Source organism: Vipera berus, assembly GCF_964194415.1.
Source record: "Vipera berus genome assembly, chromosome: 8".
Lineage (NCBI taxonomy): Eukaryota > Metazoa > Chordata > Lepidosauria > Squamata > Viperidae > Vipera > Vipera berus.
The window spans coordinates 24,303,206-24,325,998 of record NC_138211.1 but is presented as its reverse complement, the minus strand read 5'-3'; the positions used below and the strand labels follow the sequence as shown (position 1 = coordinate 24,325,998).

Below are 22,793 nucleotides of genomic sequence, written 5' to 3'. Positions count from 1 at the left end.
TCCCATGTTTTGTTCTTATGTCACATCCAGCCATATTAACTCCCACTCCTAGCAAGTGCCCAGCGTAGGATTTGCGGCAGGCTAGAAATTATGCTGTTCTACCTGGGGAAGATAGAAGACAGGCTGGCCAAGGAGAAAAACCTTGTGAAGGGCCATCTATCTAGAAAATATGTAATAAACATAAAAACGTTAACATGCATCATACTCTATAAAATATATAGGACACCCTACACAATTTACAATCCCTGGGTCAGGAAGCTGCCTTCTGTTGATTAAGCTGCATTGCAGAGCTGTTGATTTGGCTGCTTCTTACTCAACCCAACATTTGGGTTAATTGAGGGCAACGGGCAGTATCCTTCCAAGTTTCCTCTGGAGGACGAGATGCCCAACACAACCACTGTGGTCTGAGCTTAGAGACCATCTTACATCAGCAAACCCTTTTCACTTTGCAGAACAAGGAAGACTTCTGTCACCCAACTCATATGAGCAGCAGGAGGAATTTAGCTGTTAATCTAGGGTACTGAGATGGGACATTTTCCTCGGCAAAAGTATGAGTGGGTTGTGTCTATGCACTGCCCAGATGTTGAGCTAGGTTTTGGTGTGGGCAACATCTGCATTCACAAAGAGATCCTGGAAAGCAGAAGGGTCCTCAAGGCAAACATCACTTGACTTTCTGCTGCTCTGGGGAGGGCTTTGTGGCATGGAAAGTCCACCCCCCACACACACTTTGCAAAACAGAGATGCAGAACACAGAAACAGTCATATACACCACAAGCAGTCTTCCTCTGATAGCTCTTTTTATATTTCGTTTACATAGGTAAAAGATACAAAACAGTTCTACAAAATATCAAACCGCTTTACCCCTAGCTGAAGAGAAAGGAACTGTATGATGTTGGGGGTTTGTGAAAATAGTGGAGGTGGTCTTTTTTCCATACTTCAGGTTTATTTTCCTGAAAGGCCTGGAACAAGAGGGGTGTATTTCCACCAGCATGGGACATCCCCAAATAGGTTTGCTTCTGCAGCTTAAGCATCTCTTGCCTCGAAAGGAAATGGGGTGGCAGCAAGGCACAATTTTTGCCAGAGGAACCTGGATTCTTGGGTACCCTGACACGCACAAGAGCCCTGTTCTGGCTTGGAGGCACTTCCTGGAGGATGGCAGGAGATCCAGCAGAGAAAGCGCTTCAAGGTGACCTGACGCAAAGGTGGGCAAAGAGATCCTTGGGACATCTCTGGATGTTTGGAAAACAAAGTTCTCAGATGGGCTAGGCAGCCATATATTCTTTAAAAAACCATCTTGGTATAAAAAGGAAAAGCCAGCCCGCCAGAGCAGCGGAGAGGGCGGGATGGACCGGCTCTCCCTCCCGCCACCCTCATATCATGGCAATGCTCTCCGGGTGGCAGTTCAGGTGGGCAGAGGGGCTGCTGCTGCTGCTGTCTGGCAACTTGCAGCCTCGGCCACTGGAGTGCTGCAAGGCAGCAACCAGGGTCTTGCTGGAGACGGCACCAAACTCGTAGCTGAAGGTCCCATAAAAAGCGAGAATGTCAATGACAAAGACCCACTCGCAGATGGCGGCCAGGTGCTGCAGGAGGAAGCTCTCGTGGGTAAAGAAGGCACCGCCTGTAGTGGGGTCAAGGCAAGGTCGGAAGAAGGTGGCCTGGCCCAGGGGATGCCAGGTGCCCAAGCAAGGAAGTCAAGGCTGGTGCCCACCCAGGGACTGAATTGGGGCAGGACACGATTCTTCTGCACGGGGGAGAGGGGCGCTTGTGAGAAAGCACAGGAGCACAAGAGGTGGGCCGATACGTAACTTCAGTTGGAGGAGAAACGAGAAGGGGGCTCCGGGCCACAGGGCCGTCTCAGCCTCTCCCCAACCAGCAGGTTGCCATAAAAGGATACTGAGGACAAGAGCGATGAAGGCCGTGGTGGAGAGGAAGAGACGCAGATGGGCCATCCAGAAGTCCAGGGCAGAAACGGCCGTGTGATAGGAAAGGAAGCACTGGAGGCAGACGAAAAGCAGACCAGCTGGGAAGGCAACGCTAGCTCCGATGTAGTGAAGAGATTTGGCATAATCCACCTGGAGGCAGCAGGAAGCCCAAATAGGATGGATGGTTCTTGTTGGGCCTCTGCCCAAGCCAGCTCTGCCTCAGCGGCACATTGGGCAACTCAGGCAAGGATGCCCAGGATGAGTCTGGCTCCAATGAAGCCGCCAAGGGCAAAAAGCAGCCATTCCCTCTCTGGGAACACAAACATCTTGCAACATCAGCATGAGAAACACAGCAATAGGTCAAACGGCTAACCCAACTGACATCCACTCCACCCTGGCAATGCCGAACAGCCCGGCTAAAGAGGTGTTCAGGTTGGCCATTTTCTGGCAGCTCTGCGTTTGCAAAGGCCTCCCTTGTGGCGTGTAGCAGACCGGCTCTGGCCGCTAGGGCAAAGGCAGTCTTACAGCAGCAATTATTGCCTTATTCAAACCAAAGGAGTCAGCTGCTCAAGCTTTTGTTGAACGATGGGAACGAATCTGCAGTGTGGTTCTCTCTGCTCCACAAAGGCCAAATAGCCAAGAGGTCCCACAGGGCCAGGAAGCAGAAACAGCACACAGCAACCCTAACCTTGGAGACAACTGTCCTTTCAACCAACCTGAAAATTCCCAACCACCACCAGGCCAGCCGCGTTGGTGCAACCTGTGACAAGGGCTGCTGTGTTTATCCCGGAGGCCTGTCTCTGCTCTAGGAGTTGCCCATAGCGCAGGAAGCAGATGATGGCCACTGGGAGGGGAGAGAGAGAGAGAGGCGTCAAACCCAGCATGCAAAGCAGAAGAATAAAGCTGTGGGACCTCATGGGAATGACCTTCCCAAGGACAAAAAGCCCATAGGGACGTGCACAACATGGCAGTCAAAACCAAGCAAGCCATCTTAAGCCTTAATATGTTGCATGACTGACTTATCAAGACAAGCTAAAACTTGGCATGATGTTGAAACCAGACCATGCAAAAAACATGGTTTTATTATCATGAATTCTAGTGAACTCAACAGTCCAATGAAAAGAAAAATGGGAGGAGGGTTAGAGAAGGATATGGATGCACAAAGGGAGTGTTTGATCTATATGTTGGCGGCCACATGTATAGGAAATAGAAGGTGGGTATAACTGAGGAAAAATGTTAGCAAATAATACCATTTGGAGACCTTCAGACTAAAGAACGAGGGGAACCTGAGCTATGAGAGAGACTTTAAAAACAATAGAAAGCATATTTATTTGGGGGCCATGTCAATTACAAAAGCCACAGACTGGAGCTTGGAGAACAGGTTCAGTCAAGAGGGAGTGGAGACTGAGCAGAGCTTCTCAATCTCTGCCTTCCTTCGGTCTTCTCCCCAAAGGGGACTGCGGTTCAAGCAGACCTAAGAGATGGTCAAGAAGGAGGGACAGGAGTCTTCACAAAGCTTGTGGGCATCATTTCAGAGCAGGGGTTCCTATCTTTGCAGGGGGGGGGAGGAGAGTGGCCCTTGGCAACTGTGGGCCATTCTGTTTGATGCTGATTATTCAGCAGAATTCTGGAACTGATAAGGAACTGGTCTGCAAGCCATGCCAAGTCAACTCCATCTTCTCTGATAGATCAGTTTAGCTGACTAGGTAACCACCACTTCAGTACATAAACCCTCCAGTCCAAAACGTAGAGGAGAGAGTCAGCTATACTGCTAAGTTTGTAAAGCCGCCCTGAGTCTTCGGAGAAGGGCGGGATATAAATGGAATTAAATAAATATACTGGACTTAAGTTGCAGGAACTTTGGGGAGAATATTGGAATTCAACATAATGAAGGTACAAGCAATAGAACAAATCAAATCAGTGTCTCTCACTTTAAAACAGTTTATTTCAGCAAACTTAGAACATGGGAAGGATTCTATGGATGAAAATTTTAAAGGGGAAACTAACTCAAGATTAACTTGGGAAACTCTGAAAAATGTGGGTATAAAAGCCCAGTCTGGTACAATACCATTGAAAAAGAAAAATAAGAAATCCAAAAGAAACCAATATTCTGGGACATATAACTAAGGCAGAATGGCCAGCATATGGCCAGAATCTGCAAAGATGAAGTCAGGAAAGCAAAGGCTCAGAATGAACTAAGATTTGCAACAATTGTCAAAAATAGTTTTTTAAAAAAGGTTCAACATGAAAAAAACAAGAAAAAAGTCAAGGAAAGAATTGGTCTACTAATGGCAGAATATGGCAAGAAAATTATGGGAAGCAGGGAGAATGCAGAGCTGCTTAATTCATTCTTTGCATGCAAAAGTAAAAAAAATAGGCAAGCAAATGGTAAGGCAACTCCTGTCCACCCTAGATCGACCAGGAACAGATGGATTACATCCCAGAGTTCTGAAGGAACTGGCAGACGTGATCTTGAAAACCATTGAACCATACTTTCAAAGATCCTGAAGCACTATGGAACTACCAAAGGACTGGAAAAAAGCTAACGTGGTTCCAATCTTTAAAAAATGGGGGGGGACAGATCTGTTGTCCAGTGTGCTGCAGCTCCCAAAAAAGCCAATGCAATTCTAGGCTGCATTAACAGAGGGGTAGAATCAAGATCATGTGAAATGTTAGTATCACCTTACAATGCCTTGATAAGGCCATGCTTGGAATTCTGCATCCAGTTTTGGTCACCACAATATAAAAAAGGTGTTGAGAACTCTAGAAAGTATGCAGAGAAGAGCAACAAAGATGATTAGGATGCTGGAGGATAAAACATATTACCGTATATACTTGAGTATAAGCCGACTCGAGCATAAGCCGAGACCCCTAATTTTACCCCAAAAAACTGGAAAAAGTTATTGACTCGAGTATAAGCCGAGTATAAGTATAAACTTGGCCCCTTCTTAGCAACATATCTATATTCTGTGCCACGACGAGCCGCTCGTTGACTCTGGCAGCATCCCGGAGCTGGCTCGGGCCGCGGTTCGCAGGGTCCGCTCATCAGGCTGCCAGGCTTCCTGGCAGCACATCCCGCAGGGAAGGTCTGCTAGGGAGGCGGCAGTCAAGCGTTGTTTCCCTCCTCGTGCGTGTGTGTGTGTGTGTGTGTGTGAGACCTGCGGGAACGGCTGGTAGAGGTGGCGGCAGTCCGGCGTTTCCCCCCCTCATGCATGCGTGCGTGTGTCAGACCCGCGGGAATGGCTGGTAAGGAAGCGGCGTCCCCCCCCCTCCTGTGTGTCGGGCCCACGGGGCTTGACACACAGAGAAACGCAAATGCCGGACTGCCGCCACCTTTACTAGCCATTCCTGCGGGTCTGACACACACACACACACACACACGCACGAGGGGGAGAAACAACGCTGGACTGCCGCCACCTCTACCAGCCCTGCAAGCCTCTGCCGCCCCTTCTCTCCGCTGCCTGGCCTGAACAAAGAGGAGCCGAAGGGAGCAGCTCTGCAAGGCTCTGCCGCTCCTGTCGGGCCCGGCACGCCCGACATTCAGCAGGGCCGCGGAGCGACCCACCGGGCCCCGAGATCTACCGCCGGTGCCCGCGGTCTCCCGAAAAGCCGGGGAAGTGCACAGCCGCCGCGACAGCCCAGCAACCGCCCGCCCGACGCCCGGGGAGGCCACAGAGCAACCTACCGGCCTCCGGGAACAGCCGCCAGCGCCCGCCCCTCCCCAACAAGCCGGAGAGGAGCACAGCCAAGGAGACGGCGCAGCGGCCACCCGCCCATCAGCTGGAGAGGCCGCGGAGCGACCCGCCGGCCTTCGGAAGCAGCCGCCAGCGCCCGCGCCTCCCCAACGAGCCGGAGAGGAGCGCAGCCGAGGAGACGGCGCAGCGGCCACCCGCCCATCAGCTGGAGAGGCCGCGGAGCGACCCGCCGGCCTTCGGAAGCAGCCGCCAGCGCCCGTGCCTCCCCAATGAGCCGGAGAGGAGCGCAGCCGAGGAGACGGCGCAGCGGCCACCCGCCCATCAGCTGGAGAGGCCGTGGAGCGACCCACCGGCCTTCGGAAGCAGCCGCCAGCGCCCACGCCTCCCCAACAAGCCGGAGAGGAGCGCAGCCTAGGAGACGGCGCAGCGGCCACCCGCCCATCAGCTGGAGAGGCCGCGGAGCGACCCGCCGGCCTTTGGAAGCAGCCGCCAGCGCCCGCGCCTCCCCAACGAGCCGGAGAGGAGCGCAGCCGACGAGACGGTGCAGCAGCCACCCGCCCATCAGCTGGAGTGGCCGCGGAGCAACCCGCCGGCCCTCGGAAGCAGCCGACGAGCCGGGGAGGAGTGCGGCCGCCGAGTCGGCTCAGCGGCCACCCGCCCGGCACCTGGAGAGGCCACAGGGCGTCTTGCCGGGCCCCGGGAACAAGCCAGGGAAGGGCGCGGCCGCCAACGCGGCCCAGCAGCCTCCGGGGCCGTCCGGAAGGCTGGGGAGCAGCCATACGGTGGCGCAGCCGGCAGTTGCCCAGCGCCCGAGCAGCAGACCAAGGACGGGCGCCAGGGTGGACCAGGAGGCGGCAGAGTCTACCGGCGGAACGGCAGAGTCTACCGGCTCTGCAAGGCTCTGCCGCTCCCTTCTCTCAGCAGCCTGGCCCGAACGAAGGGACGCCCCTTCGTTCGGAACAGGCAGCGGAGAGAAGGGGCGGCAGAGGCTTGCAGGGCTGGTAGAGGTGGTGGCAGTCCAGCGTTGTTTCTCCCCCTCATGCGTGTGTGTGTGTGTGTGTGTGTCAGACCCGCAGGAATGGCTAGTAAAGGTGGCGGCAGTCCGGCATTTGCGTTTCTCTGTGTGTCAAGCCCCGTGGGCTCGACACACAGGAAGGGGGGGAATGCCGGAATGCCGCTTCCCTACCAGCCATTCCCGTGGGTCTGACACACACACGCACGCACGAGGGGGAGAAACAACGCTGGACTGCCGCCACCTCTACCAGCTCTGCAAGGCTCTGCCGCTCCCTTCTCTCAGCAGCCTGGCCCGAACGAAGGGACAGTTCTTTTTTTTGTTCACTGGAGTATAAGCCGAATGGATTTTTCAGCCCAAAAAGTGGGCTGAAAAATTCGGCTTATACTCAAGTATATACGGTAACAGTTGCAGGAACTGGGTATGTCTAGTCCAATGAACAGTAGGACTAGGGGTGACATGATAGCAGTCTTGCAATATTTGAGGGGCTGCCACAAAGAAGAATGGGTTAACTTATTTTCCAAAGGTCCAGAAGGCAGGATAAAAGCAATGGATGGAAACTAATCAAAGAGAGAAGCAACCTGGAAAAGGAGAAATTTCCTGATAGTAAGAACAATAAACCAGTGGAACAGTTTGCCTTCAGAAGTTGTGGGTGCTTCATTGCTGAAGGCTTTAAAAAAGGGACTGGACACCTATTTGTCTGAAATGGGTTAGGGTCTCCTGCTTGAGCAGGGAGTTGGACTAGAAGACTTCCAAGGTCCCTTTCAACTCTGGTATTCTGTTACAGTTCACCCTCAGTTCTGGGAGCTCACTGGGTGAGTTTGGACCAGTTGCTCTCTCTCAGCTCAAGTTGCCTCTGTGGGAAAACAGAAGGAGGGAGCATTGTGTACGCCACCTTTACTCCTTATATCAAAGGGGAAAATATGAATCTAATCAGCATACAGCATAAACTTATATATCAGCAAGATTAATTTGAAAAAGAACAAATGGGAAATCCTACATTTGAGAAGGAACATTAAAAATATAAGTACAATACGGGAGAGACCATCCTGGATTGCAGTAGATGTCAAAAGGATTTGGGTATCTTGATCAATCACAACTTGGACATGAGCCAGCAGTGTGACGCAGTGGCAAAAAGAGCAAAGGCAATTGTAGGTTTCATCAATAGACATGTGTCAAGCTGAAGAGAAGTTATTGTAATACAAATCCAGAACATCATGTCCAATTCTGGGCACTGCATTTTGGCAAAGACTTTGAGAAAACAGTGGATTCCCAGAGGACAGCCACAAAGGAGGTGGTGCCTGGAATGCTTACCTGATGAAGGTAAGATACCTGCTATTCCCTCACCCTGCTTCCTGCCCAGAATTGTCCTTCAGGAAGCCACAAATATGCTAAGATGATTTAACTAACAGAGGAATTTTTGCTCTGGAAAGCCTTGCTGCCTTGGATCAACAGCTGTTCACTGTGTGCAGGTGGCCAGTTGCCATCTTGCCACCAGCTTCTTCACATGCTAATGAGATTGGGAAAAGAGAGGGAAAGGAATGCTTACCCAAGAAAGCTCCAACGTTCCCAATAAGGCTGAAGAGGCAACTTTCAGGAGGGTAAGTGCCACATTTACTAAAGGGAAGGAAAAGAGCATTAGCACGAGACACAAGTCACCCTATGCATTTGATATGAACCCACCCAATTTGGGAACTGCCTGGCACCATTTCATGATGCCACATCAAGAGCAGCTCATGCAGCCGCTGGCCCATCTTCCACGATCTTCTTTCCACCTCACCTGATCAAAGGGACATCTTCCAAGGTGCAGCAGCTTTTGGGGTAGCCGTGCTTGGTAGAATCAGCAGAACAAGATTCGTTGTACGACCTGCAGCCATTTGGATAGATTACGTGGCATTCTGAGATGCTCCAAGAAAAAGAGACCCAACACCCTCCTCTCTCCCACTAGCGGAACGTCCTCCTGTTTTCCAGCACAACTCACCAGTTCTCAACAGGGCACACATGCTGGTTCACAACTGCCATGGCGTAGCTAGGAGCAAAATAGATGGTGCAAAATAGATGATAAGACAGCAATAATTGGGTAAGTTTGAAAATAAATAGTTCCCTAATGTTTATGGAAGTCTGTGTTAGCCTCTCTCTCTCTTGGCTCTCCAACTGATTGCTCAAAATTTTCAATCAAAGCAACAATATCAAATCAGTTGAACAAACTCCTTTAATTCCCCCAGTACGTTTTTAAATTCCACTGAAATGGCAGAGAATGCGGCTTTCCAGCACAGGCCTCCCTGGGTGAAGGAACTCCCAAGTGGTTCACATCACCAGACCCACAAAGCGTTTAGAAGAAACCACTTTCACTCCCACGTGTCAGTTTAGCGAGACTGAAGGTTACAGAAAATGGCCAGGATTAGGGAGCATCTCTCGTTCACCTGCAACTGCCCATCTAGGCATGGCTTGCCAATCTTTCCCAAAAGGCCTTTCAATCGCTGACCCACTAAAGGATATATAGGCAAGATTCAGTACAGTCCACTACCTGGAGACTGGAGACCTCTATCCCTAGAAAAGCAAGCTACAGAAAATTTCCAGGAAACCACAAAACCTTATAGAAATTTCATTCTGGTTGTGCCATTTGCTCAGAAAATTGGCCCAGCTGGGGGTAGCATGGAAGCCAGGAACTTTGCTTTCCGAGCAGCCTTCAGGAGATCAGGTATGAATGTGACCTTTGCCTGACAACCCACGGCCAACTCTGGTTGCTTAAGTCTGCCAGATTGGTCCTTTGAGCATGTAGGTTAACAATAAAAAGTTCCACATTCAGTTTCTGCCCAAAATGTCCTCTAAAGATTTGGGCTTGGTCCATTTGAAACCAGGGTCCAGAGGAAATACTTTTAAAAACTGTTGCTGTAATCACCACAAAGTTTCCCACTGGGCTTGCATCCTTTTATTTCACCAATTCTGCATTTTGTCTCCCAAATATAGAGCTGTGGAGCACCCCAAACCCATGAAGGTTTTCTTGATGGCAAACTTAGTAATATCAAATTTTTGCAAACAACAAACTATGTTGTTCTACCTAGGGCATGTTTTCCATATGATTCAGTTAAATCAATGCAAACACTTTGGACCAGTTTAGAAATGATTTGATGCCAGATAAATAGAAATGGGAGTTATCTTCTGTCTCACCTTGCTGATCTTGGCTGACCTACTGTAGCAAACTAGGCAGTTAGTCCGAGGGACTAACCATTTTTGAACCAAAGTACCTAAAATGGGTTAACTTACAGAATGCATCCAAAATTCAGGACTCATGACTCCCGTAAAATTAAAATTTGGCAAATTTTATGGAACATTTTATGACATAAATATTAACAAAGCAATTTTTGCCTTAATACAAAATGTCATCAAATATTTCCTGTGGTCAGCCCCTGATGTTTGACTATGTTATACGGTTTAACATGGCTCCTTTCAAGACAGAGATTCCTGCTTGTACCTGTCACAGTTGAAAGTATTAAGAAATCTGGTGAGGAAACATCTCTGAAAGGGTGACCCAACCGTCATCTAGTAATACCTTGGCTAGTATTATTTAAAAAGTATACCAGAACTATTTAGGCTTTCCCCAGTGCAGTGTTGGCTATTTTAGTTCCTAGACCACGGTCAGATGCAAGAATTTAGTTCTTCCAAAGAATATAGCCTAAAAAGATGTAAAAAAAAATGAAATCTAAATATGCAAAGCGTTTTTCTAATGTGATAAAAATGTCCTTAAAGATGATATTGATAGCTGCACTACAGTATATGGGAAAGATACAGATGGGAAGCTCCCAATTCAATTCCACCAACACAGAGGAAAATTGGTAAATTAATAAAACCCATATTCCTTCACTTGAACCAAGAGGTATAAATTTGTATGCTCAAAGCTATGATATGGTAACTATGGAGAAATCTAATTGGTTTACAAACTAAAACCAAGCTCCAATGATAGAATCACCTGCTAAAATCACAGAGATACAATGTGAAAATAAAAAATTGGTCATAAACTGTCAGGTCCTGAAATCCTTCTTGTTTTCCCTGATACATGCTCTTGTTTTGGGGCCTGCCATTCTGGTGGGAGGAGGGGGGAATTTGCTTTTGCTTGGGATAACTTTCGCTTTCTCTTTCCTCTCCTGCCTCTCTCCACTTGGTTGCAGAGCTGGAGAAGACCTTGAGATGTGTGCCAGTTACCCACACATGCCACCTGTGGATTGGCTGGATTTCAAATGGACATTATGACTTTGGTAGGAGGAGGAATATTGCTGTTTTAACTATTCCGTTTAAGTGGGATTTTCCCCAGATCTTGCTTTGACTTCCCTACTGTCACTAACCCCTAATAAAAGTATCCTTTTGAGACAATGCCTGTTTCAAGAGTTCTGCTTTCTTGGCTGGTTAGCCGAGGTGGGTCTTTACATAAACTTTGAAATGTTTGGATGTTGGTTCTGGAGTGCTCCATATCTGCTTTTGGAAACCCAGGTAGGAGTATGCGTGTGTACATACAACTACTTACACACACGCCCACACAGCAGAAATTGAGATGAGACAGAGAGAGGGATAGATAGATAGATAGATAGATAGATAGATAGATAGATAGATAGATAGATAGATAGATAGATAGATAGATAGATAGATAGATAGATAGACAGACAGACAGACAGACAGACAGACAGACAGACAGACAGACAGACAGACAGACAGACAGACGAGACACAGACCGATGTGGGGGTGCAAAAGGGTTATATAGTTTTAACATTTCCTCTGGAGTATTTTTTTAAATCAATTTGTATAGACACCCCCCCTCACAATTTGTGACTCTGGCAGTTCACACAATTAAAAACAACCAAAAACATATATAAATACAATAGAAAAGTGTTATTAAAAACAATAATGCCTCCTGAGCGGTTTAAAGCTGTGGTTTGCTAGGAAGCCTCAGCTGCCTCCACAAAAGAGGGGGGGTTCCCTTTGAAGAACCACAGTGGACCCTTTTCTTGAACTGAACTGAAATTTCCACCATGCAGTTCTGTCTCTGCCCCAAAGGCCAGGTCAGAAAAAAAAAACTTGTTTTGTGTGTGAGTGGGGGGGGGATGAAAGTTGCAAGCTACCCAGCAGCAGCTCCGGCACCACATTGTTTCCTATTGCAAGGCTGGGCCAAGCAGATAAATGTTGAGTCTGAATAATCAACTGAGGAGCTGCAATGTTCAATTTATTTATCAAATTAAACATGGCAATGTTGCTTAGAAAATCCCTTCCCACCTTGCATTTGCACAGAGCAGCAGCAACTTTCCTCCTTCAGATGTAATTTTGCTCCATGTGATGCTAAAGAGTAAATTACTTTGGAGGAACAAAAGTTCAGTTGAAAGATAGTTGTAATAAATAGAAACACCACCCCCCCTCCATATTCCTGAGTGGGGGATATTTCCAGAGCAGCTTCTGCACAGGGTCCTTCCCTTCTCCCCTTCCCAAGGCTGAATGGAAAGTTCTCAGTGGTAGCAGCTGGGTAAGGCAAGGACACAACCTGTTGCTGGCTCTTTGTGGGAAACAGACCAGGCTCTATGTTTATGCTGCAAGACGGAGGCCTCATGACGTAGGCATATCAATCAGGTCATCCGCAGGAGCAGGACCACCCCCCATTCAATCTGCAGTTTGGCAGAGACTGCCCTAAGCAACACCACCTGTTGCAATCAGCCTGCCTGCACGTGGGATGTGTGTTTGTGTCTTGGGCCAGAGAGCCAGTAAGGGTTATGCACTGCACTTACATCCTCCCAAGAGCATCACAGTAAAAGTAGCCATGATGAGGGCAGGTGAGCCACATTAGGCAACCTGGCCCCAAAAGATCACGGTCTCTTTCCTGCTGGACCACAGAAAGCGTGGGAAGCTCTGGCTAAGCCAGGCTGCTGGGGCAGGAGGAAGAAGTAGCCGCAAACCGTCCCTTCCAGAGGAGACATGAACATGAGCTATGGTGATCTGGCTTTAAGCCCCTTGTGGTCTCTGGCATGTTCAGTACCAAATGCCATTCAGAATGCAGAAAATCACACAACCCTGTTCCTTCATGAATCACAGCATATACAGGTCATGATTTGGCAACACCTTTGCTAAGTAACCTTTTAGGAAGTAATTCTGCTAGCAGGAACCCAAGAGAACCGCTGACACAACCTCGCAGCAGTACTTGGAGCTCCAGGAGCAGCAGAAGGACCAGACGGACGCTTCTCTGCAGGAGGAAACAAATCATGCGGGCTCTACCTCTCATGCATGACCCAGCCACAACTCACAACAGCTCTTACACAATCCATATTCCAGTGATTGAGAAGGTAGAGAGGCTGATAGGAAGGATGATCCACGCAGTCATTAGTGGGTGCAGAAGAGGGACCCTTAAGAGGAGGAGGGGGGAGAGAGGAGAAGGGAGGGGAGGGGCAGGATGGAAGTGGGAGACCCGGCCGCAGCCCAAGGCCTCCAGCTGGAACCAGGTGCTCCTAGAAGAGAAGCAGGAGAAAAAGATGGGTCAGTCAGTGTCAGCCCTTCCAGGAAATGACTAAACAAATTCTACTTAACGGAGTCTTCTAAGTCTGAAGGCACAAATCTCCCCCTCCCACTTTTAACTGTCAGGGCAGGTCCTTCCTAAGTTTCTTCTCTGGCCTCAGCCACTGGGGACCCCTGACTCTCTGATGTCTCTTCCCCTCGTCCCCCCAGGTCATTTCCACACACCACTAGTCAGCAGTCTTGGACAATTGTCTGACCATGCAAGTATTTTCTGGAGTTGCCTCTTCTCCAGATCAAGTTTGAAGACAACATCACAAACCGCAGGCCGTATTTCAAGAATGCCACAGAATGTCTTTCAGTTTTTGCCCCAAGTCCCAACAGAATCCCCTCAGGCCAACACTGCCCAACTCCTTCCTTCTTGGTTTTAGAAATTAGCAGAGACTTTACTTAGAGGACAGGCTGTGTTATTAGAGAGTAGAACAGAAATATCTCAGCAGAAGACATTCTCTCAGTCTTCCTGCAAAAGGCATGCAAACCAAGGTTCCCTACCAAGATATCATAACCTCGCTCCCTCAGAAGAAAGCATGCAGACAGACACCTGGAGAAGGGACATGCATCATCAAGTGTTCCTGTGACAGGAAGAAAAGTAGACCAAACTCCTCCCCCCCAAATGACATGTGTTGACGATAGGAGATTCACTTATCAGGGGAACAGAATCAGCAGTCTGTAGACCGACAATCAATCTAGGGAGATGTGTTGTCTCCATGGAGCAAAAATCAAGGATGTGGCCGAGAACCTTATTAATCAAGCCCACAGATTACTATCCCTCTCTTCTCTTTCATTTGGGGATGAATGACACGACAATGAATCTGAAAACAATACCAAGAGACTATGAGCAGCTCTGCCAAAAAGTTAAGACGTTAGGTGCAAAGGTGGCGTTTTCATCTGTACTTCCAACGAAAGATCCACATCCAATGAGGGAGCAAAGGATTTTAGAAATGAACCACTGGCTCAAAGGCTGGTGCTGCCGAGAGAACTTTGCACTCCTAGACCAGGGTCTGCATTACCTACACGAAGGGCTTCTGGCAAGGGATGGGCTGCACCTCACAAGAATTGGGAAGAATGTACTTGGAAAACAACTGGCTCAGCTTATCTGATGGGCTTTAAACTAAACTGAGGGGGGAGGGTGGCCAATCTTTAGGCTCTTCAGGTAGAGGAGGTAGAGAGCATGTGGGCTAATGTAAAAGGAACAAAAGAATGACATTGCCATAGGTGTGTACTAGAGCCCATCCAACCAAGCAGAAGAAATAGATGAACCTTTTGCCAATCAGTTAACTAATGTGTGCAGGAAACACACCACAGTAGTAATGGGGGTGACATCAATTGGGAGACAAACTCTGCATCAAGTAGGAGATGGAATAGGCTCCTTGCGAGCCTAGCTGACAATTTTGTCATCCAACAGGTAGAGGAACTAGAAGGTCAGCTGTACTGGACTTAATTTTTACTAATAGAGATGAAATGATACAGTAGAGGGAGTTGAAGCTGCAGGAAATTTGGGGGACAGTGACTATCATATTGGAATATAATGCAGTCACAAGCAATAGAGCAAAACATACTGGGATTATGTAAGGCATTTAACAAAGTAGATTACAACCTACTTCTTAGTGAGCTAGAAAAATGTGGGACAGACAGCATTGCCAGCAGATGGATTTGTAACTGGCTGACAAACCGTACTCAACGTGTAGCACTCAATATATCTACATGGAGGGACATAAGCAGTGGGGTACCCCAAGGTTCTGTCTTAGGCTCACTCCTCTTCAATAGCTTCGTAATCATTTTAGATGAGGGAATGGAAGAGGAACGCATCAAATTTGCAGATGACTCCAAGCTGGCAGGAGTAGCCAATACCCCAGAAGGTAGGCTCGAGGTCCAGGTGGATCTCAACAGACTTGAACACTGGGCCCTATCTAACCAAATGAAATTCAATTTAGAGAAAAGTAAGGTTTTACACTGAAGCAAGAAAAACCAAACGGATAGGTGGAACCTGGCTGAACAGCAGTAACTGTCAGAGGGATCTTGGAGTCCTAGTGGACAATGACTTAAATATGAGCCAGCAATGTGCTGCCAGTGCAATCCTAGGCTATGTAAGGTATACAAGAAATGTATATGTTACAATTTTTTATAATATAGGCAAGTTTACAGTTTATAAAAACTGCCTGGAGTTAGTATTTTAAAGCATAACTATCCATCAAAGTGTAGCCATGTTTAAGCATGAACTCTGTTACATACATAGTTTCTAGATGAAAAGAAGGCATTCTTATAGATAAACAAGGGACGATATAAATCCTTTGTAATTGCAATTATCCAGTTTAGGTAGACATGCTCACCTTGTAGGTAAGCTACAACCTGAGTTAGCAGGATGTTACAAATCATGCCACTGTCAACGCTGTAAACATTGGATGTTCCCGCTGCGACAACTGATGAAAATCACAGCCATTTTCGCTTTGCTTTTAACATGCTTTTTCTCCTATTTAGAGATCAGGTACAGAAGTGGGGGTGGGGGGGTGGGATGAATGCTGAGCTCAGTTACCATAATAATAAACGCTGCTTTGTGGGAACCCAAGGACGAATTGATGATGTTTTGGTGGGCTGAGGAGCTGGGGAGAAAGCCCTTGTTTCAGGCTAATTGGAGAACGTGATTTATGACTGCTTGTTGGGGGGGGGAATTTATTACTTTGTATGGGGGGGAAGGGAAACTAGTTTTGGGTTCAACTATGTAGTACTGATACTTTGTTTCCTGAATAAAATGTTCCTTGAGGAAGAATTCTTGCTTGCTTGCTTGCTTGCTTGCTTAACATACAAATGTTAAAAAAGATTAAATTAACAACCCAATGATAAAATGATAAAATATTAAAAATATTCTATTTAAAAATCCCTATCGTTAGTCCAGGTCAGCCTGATGGAAGAGAAATGTTTTAAGGCTACGATGAAAGGACCGGAGATTCGGGGCCATCCGGAGCTCAAGGGGAAGTTGATTCCACAGGACCGGTGCTCCCACAGAGAAGGCCCTCCCCCTGGGGGTCGCCAGCCGACATTGTCTAGCCAACAGCACCCTGAGGAGGCCCTCCCTGTGTGAGCGCACCGGGCGATGGGAGGTCATTCCTGGCAGCAGACGGTCCTGCAAATATCCCGGGCCTAAGCCATGTAGGGCTTTATAGGTAAGAACCAGCACCTTAAATCTCACCCGGAGGACAACCGGTAACCAATGTAGCTCACACAGGAGGGGTGTAATATGGGAGTATTGGGATGCTCCCATCACAACCCGTGCAACCGCATTCTGCACCAGCTGGAGACTCCGGGTGGTCTTCAAGGGCAGCCCCATGTAGAGAGCATTGCAGTAATCTATATGGGAGGTAACGAGTGCATGAGTGACTGTACGTAGAGCATCTTGGTTCAGATAGGGGCACAACTGGCACACCAGGCGAACCTGGGCAAATGCCCCCCTGGCCACAACTCCTATATGATCTTCAAAACTGAGTCGTGTATCCAGGAGGACGCCTAAGTTGCGCGCCTTGAAGTTCTTTTGATGGGTCACAAGATACTGGGTTTGTTGTCACTGTGAGTTGGGGTGAGGGGGCACGAAGGGAGGCTCAGCCAATCTCAATGTATACATAGTTGTACTTTGACAATAAAGGTCCATTCATTCATTCATCTATCGGAACCATGACAGCCACAGATATGGAAGGAGAGATAAGAAACAAAAGGGGCTTTTCATCTAATAATTGGAGGTCTGGTTGCTAGGCGGTCAGAAAGCATGTGACCAGAATGGACCTAGCAACTGGGTCTGGAACAGAAGGATGTGGCATATTTTACAGGACAGGACATAAAAGTGTATGCTGAAATGATTCAAGTGTGGCCCTTTCCTTGCAGGTAGAAGGGTGCATGAGCCTTTGCAAATGCTTCAATAAAACTTGTTTTGTTTTCCAACACTCTTGGAGTTGAATTATTCCTCACAGCTGCATTAACAGAGGGACAGAATCAAGATCATGTGAAGTGTTAGTACTACTTTAAAATGCCTTGGTCAGACCACACTTGGAATATTGCATCCAGTTTTGATAACCACGATATAAAAAACATATTGAGACTTTGGAACAAGTGCACAGAAGAGCAACAAAGATGATTAAAACGTATGAAGAATGGTTGCAAGAATTGGGTATGTCTAGTCTAGTGAAACCCCTTCATGGATTACTGCCTTGTTGTGGCGAAGGGGCTTGCATAATTCAATGAAGCTATGAGCTATGCCGTGCAGGGCCACCCAAGATGGACAGGTCATAGCAGAGAGTTCTAACAAAACGTGATCCACTGGAGAAGGAAATGGCAACCCACTCCAGTATCTTTGCCATGAAAACCCTATGGACAGTACCAAAAGGCAAAACGATATGACGCTGGAAGATGAGCCCCTCAGGTCAGAAGGCGTCCCATATGCTACTGGGGAAGACCAGAGGGCTAGTACTAGTAGCGCCAGAAAGAATGAAGCGACTGGGCCAAAGCCGAAAGGATGCTCAGCTGTGGATGTATCTGGTGGTGAAAGGAAAGCCCGATGCTGTAAAGGTTTTTTCTCCATAGGAACCTGGAATGTAAGATCCATGAATCAAGGAAAGCTGGACGTGGTCAAACAAGAGATGACAAGACTGAACATCGAAATCTTAGGTATCAGCGAACTAAAATGGACAGGAATGGGTGAATTTAATTCAGATGACCATCAGGTATACTACTGCAGGCAAGAATCCCTCAAAAGAAATGGAGTAGCCTTCATAGTCAATAAAAGAGTAGGAAAAGCAATACTGGGATACAATCCCCAAAATGACAGAATGATCTCAGTTCAAATCCAAGGCAATCCATTCAATATCACAGTAGTCCAAGTCTATGCCCCAACCACCAGTGTTGAAGAGGATGAAATTGACCAGTTCTATGAAGCCCTACAGCACATTATAGAACTAACACCAAAAAATGATGTCCTTATCATCATGGGGGATTGGAATGCTAAAGTAGGAAGCGAAAAGATAACCGGAATAACAGGCAAGTTTGGCCTCGGAGTACAAAATGAAGCAGGGCACAGGCCGATAGAATTTTGTCAAGAGAATACGATGGTCATAGCAAACACTCTTTTCCAACAACCCAAGAGACGGCTCTACACATGGACAGTCAACACAGAAATCAGATTGACTATGTGCTCTGCAGCCAAAGATGGAGAAGCTCTATACAGTCAGTAAAAACAAGGCCAGGAGCTGACTGTGGCTCAGACCATGAGCTTCTCGTTGCAAAGTTTAGGCTTAAACTGAAGAAAGTAGGGAAAAGCAATAGGCCACTCAGGTATGAATTAAATCATATCCCTGTTGAATATACAGTAGAGGTGACAAATAGATTTAAGGAATTAGATCTGATAGACAGAGTGCCTGAAGAACTATGGACAGAGGTTCGCAACATTGTACAAGAGGTAGCAACTAAAACCATCCCAAAGAAAAAGAAATGCAAGAAAGCAAAATGGCTGTCTGAGGAAGCTTTGCAAATAGCTGAGGAAAGGAGGGAAGCGAAAGGCAAGGGAGAAAAAGAAAGATATGCTCAATTCAATGCAGAATTCCAGAGAATAGCTAGAAAAGATAAGAATGCCTTCTTAAATGAACCGTGCAAAGAAATAGAAGAAAACAATAGAATAGGGAGGACCAGAGATCTCTTCAAGAAAATTGGAGAGATGAAGGGAACGTTTCATGCAAAAATGGGCATGATAAAGGACCAAAATGGCAGGGACCTTACAGAGGCAGAAGAGATTAAGAACAGGTGGCAAAATTACACAGAAGATGATGCAGTAAAAGTGCTACATTCAATTTGCCAGCAAATTTGGAAAACTCAACAGTGGCCACAGGATTGGAAAAGATCAGTTTACATTCCAAATCCAAAAAAAGACAGTGCCAAAGAATGTTCAAACTATCGCACCATTGCACTCATTTCACATGCTAGTAAAGTTATGCTTAAAATCCTACAAGCTAGACTCCAGCAGTATGTGGATCGAGAACTACCAAAAGTACAGGGAGGATTTTGAAGAGGCAGGGGAACTAGAGATCAAATTGCCAATATACGCTGGATCATGGAAAAGCTAGGGAGTTCCAGAAAAACATCTACTTCTGCTTCATTGACTATGCTAAAGCCTTTGATTGTGTGGATCATAACAAACCTCGGAGACGAGGTCTAGAGAGTTGTTGGAGATCCAGCCAGTCTGAGTCTGACCGATTGCGGTTAAGAACCTTTATGAGGTCTTATCTCGCGGCGATGAGGACAGCAAAGTCTAATTACTTCGCTGCCCTCATCGCGTCCGCAGATAATCGCCCGGCTGCCCTGTTTAGGGTGACTCGCTCCCTCCTTAATCAGGAGGTGAGGGAGGAGTCCTTGCAGGGGCGGGCCGAGGAGTTTAGCTATCATCTGACGGACAAAATCGCTCAGATTCGAGCCGGTTTGGATTCTGACTGGGCAGAGACTGATGGGGAGGAATCGAGCGGTCTAGAGAATGTTACCTGGAGTGAATTCGATCCTGTGACCCCAGATGAGGTGGACAGGATCATGAGGAGACTGAGTTCCGCCACGTGTTTATTGGACCCGTGCCCCTCCTGGCTGGTATATGCAGCCCGGGAGGAGGCACGAGGCTGGTTCCAGGCAGTAATAATTGCTTCTTTGAGGGAGGGTACCTTCCCTGCCACCTTGAAGGAGGCGGTGGTGAGGCCCCTCCTCAAGAAGCCTGCCCTGGACCCGGCTATTTTGAACAACTATCGTCTGGTCTCCAACCTTTGCTTTCCTGCGAAGGTGGTTGAGAGCGTGGTGGCACTTCAGCTCCCTCTGTTCCTGAAGGAAACTGATTATCTGGACCCGTACCAATCAGGTTTCAGGCCCGGGTACAGCACGGAGACGGCATTGGTTGCACTGGTGAATGATCTCTGCCGGGCTCAGGACAGGGGTTGTTCCTCTGTCCTAGTCCTATTAGACCTCTCAGCGGCTTTTGATACCATTGACCATGGTATCCTACTGCGGCGTCTCAGGGGGTTGGGAGTGGGGGGCACTGCTTTACAGTGGTTCTCCTCCTACCTCCTGGGCCACTCGCAGTCGGTGTTGACGGGAGGCCAGAGGTCCGCCCCGAGGCCTCTCGTTTGTGGAGTTCCTCAAGGGTCGGTCCTCTCTCCCCTCTTGTTCAACATCTATATGAAGCCGCTGGGTGAGCTCATTCATGGTTTCGGGGTGGGGTATCATCAGTATGCTGATGATACCCAGCTTTTTCGTTCCACCCCGAACCAACCCAGTGATGCCCTCGACGTGATGTCCCGTTGCCTGGAGGCGGTCCGGGTTTGGATGGGGAGAAACAGGCTTCATCTCAATGCTGCCAAGACTGAGTGGCTGTGCCTACCGGCATCTCAGACTAACCAATCTTTTCCATCGTTAACTATGGGGGGTGAGGTGTTACCCCCCGTTGATAGGGCCCACAACGTGGGTGTCCTCCCGGATTCACGGCTCAGTTTGGAAGATCATATAGGAGCCGGGGCCAGGGGGGCATTTGCCCAGGTTCGCCTGGTGTGCCAGTTGTGCCCCTATCTGAACCGAGATGCTCTACGTACAGTCACTCATGCACTCGTTACCTCCCATATAGATTACTGCAATGCTCTCTACATGGGGCTGCCCTTGAAGACCACCTGGAGGCTCCAGCTGGTGCAGAATGCAGCTGCATGACTTGTGATGAGAGTTTCCCAATACTCCCATGTAACACCTTTTCTCCGCGAGCTGCATTGGCTTCCAGTTGCCCTCCGGGTGAGATTCAAGGTGCTGGTGATAACCTATAAAGCCCTAAATGGCATGGGCCCGGATTATCTGAGGGAGCACCTGCTGCCAGCGTCAATTTCCCATCGTCCTGTGCGCTCCCACAGGGAGGGCCTCCTCAGGGTACCACCGGTCAAGGATTGCCGACGGGCAATCCTCATGGGGAGGGCGTTCTCTGTGGGCGTGCCTGCCCTATCGAATCAACTGCCAACGGAACTCCGGACTTCCCCCGTCTTTCGTTCATTTCGCCGGGACCTAAAAACCTGACTTTTTGAGCTATCTGGTCTGGACTGAGGGGTTTTAATGTTTTTAAATTGTGATTTTAATTTTTTGGGGGTAGACTTAATTTAATTTAATTTTAATTTTATATTGTATTGTTTTTAAATTTTGGCTTGTAAACCGCCCTGAGTCCTTTGGGAATAGGGCATTATATAAAACAAATTAATAAATAATAATAAACTGTAGCAAGTTCTTAAAGAGATGGGAGTACCAGACCATCAATTAAATCTTGAGAAACCTATATGCGGGTCAAGAAGCAACAGTGAGAACTGGACACGGAACCACTGATTGGTTCAAAATTGGGAAAGGAGTCCGGCAAGGCTGTATACTGTCGCCCTGCCTATTTAACTTATATGCAGAGCACATCATGAGAAAGGCAGGGCTAGATGAATCAAAAGTTGGAATTAAGATTGCCGGGAGAAATAAAAACAACCTAAGATATGCAGATGATACCACAATAATGGCAGAAAGTGAAGAAGAACTAAAGAGCCTCTTGTTGCGGGTGAAGAAGGAGAGTGCAAAACTTGTGTACTGAACATTAAGAAAACCAAGATCATGGCATCCGGCCCTCTCAATTCCTGGCAAATAGATGGGGAAGAAATGGAGGTAGTGACAGATTTTATTTTCCTGGGCTCCAAGATCACTGCAGATGGGGACTGTAGCCAAGAAATTAAAAGACGCTTGCTCCTTGGGAGGAAAGCCATGGCAAATCTAGACAGCACACTAAAAAGCAGAGACATCACCCTGTCAACAAAAGTGCGTATAGTCAAGGCTATGGTCTTCCCAGTTGCAATGTATGGCAGTAAAAGTTGGACCATAAGAAAGTCTGAGCGCCAAAGAATTGAGGCCTTTGAACTGTGGTGCTGGAGAAGACTCCTGTGAGTCCCTTGGACTGCAAGGCGATCAAACCGGTCAGTCCTAGAGGAGATCAACCCTGACTGGTCTTTAGAAGGCCAGATCCTGAAGCTAAAACTCAAATACTTTGGCCACCTGATGAGAAGGAAGGACTCACTGGAGAAGAGCCTAATGCTGGGAAAGATTGAGGGCAAGAGAAGAAGGGGATGACAGAGAATGAGGTGGCTGGATGGAGTCTATGAAGCAGTAGGCGTGAGCTTAAATGGACTCCAGAAGATGGTAGAGGACAGAAAGGCCTGGAGGAACATTGTCCATGGGGTCGCGATGGGTTGGACATGACTTCGCAGCTAACAACAACAACAACAACAAGTCTAGTGAAAAGAAGCACTAGGGATGACATGATAGCAGTGTTCCAATATTTGAGGGCCTGCCACAGAAAAAAGAAGGTCAACCTATTTTCCAAAGCACCAGAAGGCAAGGCAAGAAACAATGGATGGAAACTTATCAAGGAAAGAACCAGCCCAGAACTAAGGAAAAATTTCCTGACAGTGAACTAACCAGTGGAATAGCTTGACTTCAGAAATTATGGGCGTTCCATCACTAGAGGTTTTTAAGAAGACACTGGACAGCCATTTGCCCAGAATGGTATAGAGCACGGGTCGGCAACCCGCAGCTCCGGAGCCG

At 47.8% G+C, this 22,793-nt stretch overlaps 1 protein-coding gene across 1 annotated transcript in view; it reads right to left on the bottom strand.

Moving 5' to 3' along the window:
- Nucleotides 1-107: 107 nt before the first annotated feature.
- TMEM150A (transmembrane protein 150A) overlaps nucleotides 108-22,793 on the bottom strand; it is a 34,752-nt gene continuing 12,066 nt past the window's right edge. Inside the window, exons 2-8 of the mRNA XM_081333765.1 lie at nucleotides 12,923-13,111; nucleotides 8,611-8,658; nucleotides 8,410-8,496; nucleotides 8,179-8,246; nucleotides 2,639-2,766; nucleotides 1,895-2,072; nucleotides 108-1,618 (exon numbers count right to left, since the gene is read on the bottom strand). Coding sequence (XP_081189891.1) covers nucleotides 1,371-1,618; nucleotides 1,895-2,072; nucleotides 2,639-2,766; nucleotides 8,179-8,246; nucleotides 8,410-8,496; nucleotides 8,611-8,658; nucleotides 12,923-12,987 — 822 coding nt within the window. The 5' untranslated portion in view covers nucleotides 12,988-13,111 and the 3' untranslated portion in view covers nucleotides 108-1,370. The remainder of the gene's footprint in view (nucleotides 1,619-1,894; nucleotides 2,073-2,638; nucleotides 2,767-8,178; nucleotides 8,247-8,409; nucleotides 8,497-8,610; nucleotides 8,659-12,922; nucleotides 13,112-22,793) is intronic.